The sequence below is a fragment of the Biomphalaria glabrata genome, chromosome 1, assembly GCF_947242115.1.
Source record: "Biomphalaria glabrata chromosome 1, xgBioGlab47.1, whole genome shotgun sequence".
In the NCBI taxonomy this organism is placed as follows: domain Eukaryota; kingdom Metazoa; phylum Mollusca; class Gastropoda; family Planorbidae; genus Biomphalaria; species Biomphalaria glabrata.
In genome coordinates this window covers 46,338,976-46,342,494 of record NC_074711.1, presented here as the reverse complement: position 1 = coordinate 46,342,494, position 3,519 = coordinate 46,338,976, and the positions used below count along the sequence as shown (strand labels likewise).

The following is a 3,519-nucleotide window of genomic DNA, read 5'->3' as shown; positions in this document are numbered from 1 at the left end:
AGTTGTATTTATTGCTTAGAATATTCAACCTAATTATATGTTGAATTACTCTAAACACATCACGTATGGTCAAGGTAAGGTTCAGGCAAAAAGGTGGGGTCTATTTTTTTTTTGTTGGAAGGATCAGCTATAACAAGATCTATTCCTAGAATTCCTGTGAAATCTAAACCATGTAAGGATTGAGACTCAACATCTGCTAAACAGACAGCACGCGCCACTCACGAACTTGTTCCAGCAACTTGAAGCTACTCAATGGAGTCTCGTCACTTCTTACCAGCTGATTAATGAACAGGCGGCTGTGGACAGAACTGGAGAAAAAATCTTTTCGTCTCTCCAGACATTCGATGAATTTTTTTCTCCTTTTGTTTTCTTTCCTCTCACATTTTGTCTATTTTTTTTCAAATAAGAAGTAGATCTAGATGTGTTCATGATGTGATCTAGATGTGTTCATGAAGTAGATCTAGATGTGTTCATGAGGTGATCTAGATGTGTTCATGATGTGATCTAGATGTGTTCATGAAGTAGATCTAGATGTGTTCATGATGTGATCTAGATGTGTTCATGATATGATCTAGATGTGTTCATGATGTGATCTAGATGCGTTCATGATGTGATCTAGATGTGTTCATGAAGTAGATCTAGATGTGTTTATGATGTGATCTAGATGTGTTCATGAAGTAGATCTAGATGTGTTCATAATGTGATCTAGATGTGTTCATGATGTGATCTAGATGTGTTCATGAAGTAGATCTAGATGTGTTCATGATGTGATCTAGATGTGTTCATGATGTGATCTAGATGTGTTCATGAAGTAGATCTAGATGTGATCTAGATGTGTTCATGAAGTAGATCTAGATGTGTTCATGATGTGATCTAGATGTGTTCATGAAGTAGATCTAGATGTGTTCATGATGTGATCTAGATGTGTTCATGATATGATCTAGATGTGTTCATGATGTGATCTAGATGTGTTCATGAAGTAGATCTAGATGTGTTCATGATGTGATCTAGATGTGTTCATGAAGTAGATCTAGATGTGTTCATGATGTGATCTAGATGTGTTCATGATGTGATCTAGATGTGTTCATGATATGATCTAGATGTGTTCATGATGTGATCTAGATGTGTTCATGATGTGATCTAGATGTGTTCATGAAGTAGATCTAGATGTGTTCATGATGTGATCTAGATGTGTTCATGAAGTAGATCTAGATGTGTTCATGATGTGATCTAGATGTGTTCATGATGTGATCTAGATGTGTTCATGATGTGATCTAGATGTGTTCATGATGTGATCTAGATGTGTTCATGAAGTAGATCTAGATGTGTTCATGAAGTAGATCTAGATGTGTTCATGAGTGCAATGTCAATAGTTTCTAGTGTTCCCGAAAAAAAAATGTCTAGGACAGTGATACCCAAACTACGACCAGTGTGCTACATCAGCTCTCAGGCCGAAATGTTGACACGTAGTGTAGAAAATTAACATTTTAAAAAACAAAGATGGGGGGAGGAAAATAGTTCTCTTTCTCTACGTTGTGACGTCACTTTATTTTGAATGAATTTTATTCTGTCGTATTCAAATGAGCAAAAGTTAAAATCATTGTAGGAAACACAACATTTATATTTACAGTGAAATAAATTGACAACCGGTACCTGCACGTCCAAACCCTTGCTCCGCCTTCAACTGGCCGCGTTATTTGGTATCAAATCACATAGTCGCCTCTTTTCAACTAGTGAGTGGATGAAATGGTCAGCCTAGGAAACAGACAGTTGAATAGAGGCGGCCAAGAAAAGAAGATTAATCTTTACTTTTATTTTAAGCCAATTGACAGCAAGACAATCTTAGAGAGACCTTTGTGGAATCTCATGATTTTAAAAAGGAAATATAAACACGAATGGACTTCCTGAAATTCCTGCTTGGAAAAAAAAATTGGAAAGATGCCGATGATGTGAGCGCTGGGTTGCCAGTACCTTCAAACAAGCCATTCAACAATGTCAGGACTGTACCTTCAAACAAGCCATTCAACAATGTCAGGACTGTACCTTCAAACAAGCCATTCAACAATGTCAGGACTGTACCTTCAAACAAGCCATTCAAAAATGTTAGGACTGTACCTTCAAACAAGCCATTCAACAATGTCAGGACTGTACCTTCAAACAAGCCATTCAACAATGTCAGGACTGTACCTTCAAACAAGCCATTCAAAAATGTTAGGACTGTACCTTCAAACAAGCCATTCAACAATGTCAGGACTGTACCTTCAAACAAGCCATTCAAAAATGTTAGGACTGTACCTTCAAACAAGCCATTCAACAATGTCAGGACTGTACCTTCAAACAAGCCATTCAAAAATGTTAGGACTGTACCTTCAAACAAGCCATTCAACAATGTCAGGACTGTACCTTCAAACAAGCCATTCAACAATGTCAGGACTGTACCTTCAAACAAGCCATTCAACAATGTCAGGACTGTACCTTCAAACAAGCCATTCAACAATGTCAGGACTGTACCTTCAAACAAGCCATTCAACAATGTCAGGACTGTACCTTCAAACAAGCCATTCAAAAATGTTAGGACTGTACCTTCAAACAAGCCATTCAACAATGTCAGGACTAAAACTTTCCAATACAAAATGTGTTTCCGATCTTTAAGTGGTGTCGGAAATGTAAATTGCCGCTGTCCACTGGCCAACTTTGGTTGGGCGTCACTGGGAGGCAGGCCTGCACAATGTAGTACACCCCTTAAGTACGTCACTGGGAGGCAGGCCTGCACAATGTAGTACACCCCTTAAGTACGTCACTGGGAGGCAGGCCTGCACAATGTAGTACACCCCTTAAGTACGTCACTGGGAGGCAGGCCTGCACAATGTAGTACACCCCTTAAGTACGTCACTGGGAGGCAGGCCTGCACAATGTAGTACACCCCTTAAGTACGTCACTGGGAGGCAGGCCTGCACAATGTAGTACACCCCTTAAGTATGTCACTGGGAGGCAGGTCTGCCCAATGTAGTACACCCCTTAAGTACGTCACTTGGTCCTACAAAGATAAACAAGTAGTGCTAGAAATGAGATTAAAAACACGAGAATCTAGAGGAAAAAAAACCTGGACATCTTTAAACAAATAAATAAAAGATCTCACTCAAGATCGGCAAGTGAGTCAGTGTCAATGTATACTTGATAGTGTCTTAAAATAAAAAAAATGGCTTAAGTTCAGGGCCGGATTTAAGGGAGGGAATGCGGGGCTACTTCCCCGGGGACTCCACAAGAAAGGGGCGTCCAAAAATATATCTACAAAATTCGACTGGTCAGAAACTTTCATGTTGTTGTTTTTTTTTTAATCATTTTGTTTTTCGTATTTTGACCAACTTTCAATCTGACTTCGGCTGGCAAAACTGTCGAGATGAAGAAGTGTCCTCTCGCAATATGGAAATGCAGCTCCGAATTTTCGGCAGCGCATCTACTAAGGGTCTGCCCGGGGCCTCCACTAACTTAAATCCGGCCCTGGATATGTGCTACGTG

General features: G+C 39.6%; 1 protein-coding gene across 1 annotated transcript; it reads left to right on the top strand.

Moving 5' to 3' along the window:
- Positions 1-1,895: 1,895 nt before the first annotated feature.
- On the top strand, positions 1,896-2,780 carry LOC129924754 (myosin light chain kinase, smooth muscle-like). Its single transcript, XM_056021365.1, has one exon. The coding sequence runs from the start codon at positions 1,896-1,898 to the stop codon at positions 2,778-2,780; it is 885 nt and encodes a 294-aa protein (XP_055877340.1).
- Positions 2,781-3,519: the final 739 nt, after the last annotated feature.

Excerpts from the sequence above, each read along its gene's own strand:
- LOC129924754 (XM_056021365.1), top strand. The coding sequence starts at position 1,896 with ATGGACTTCCTGAAATTCCTGCTTGGAAAAAAAAATTGGAAAGATGCC.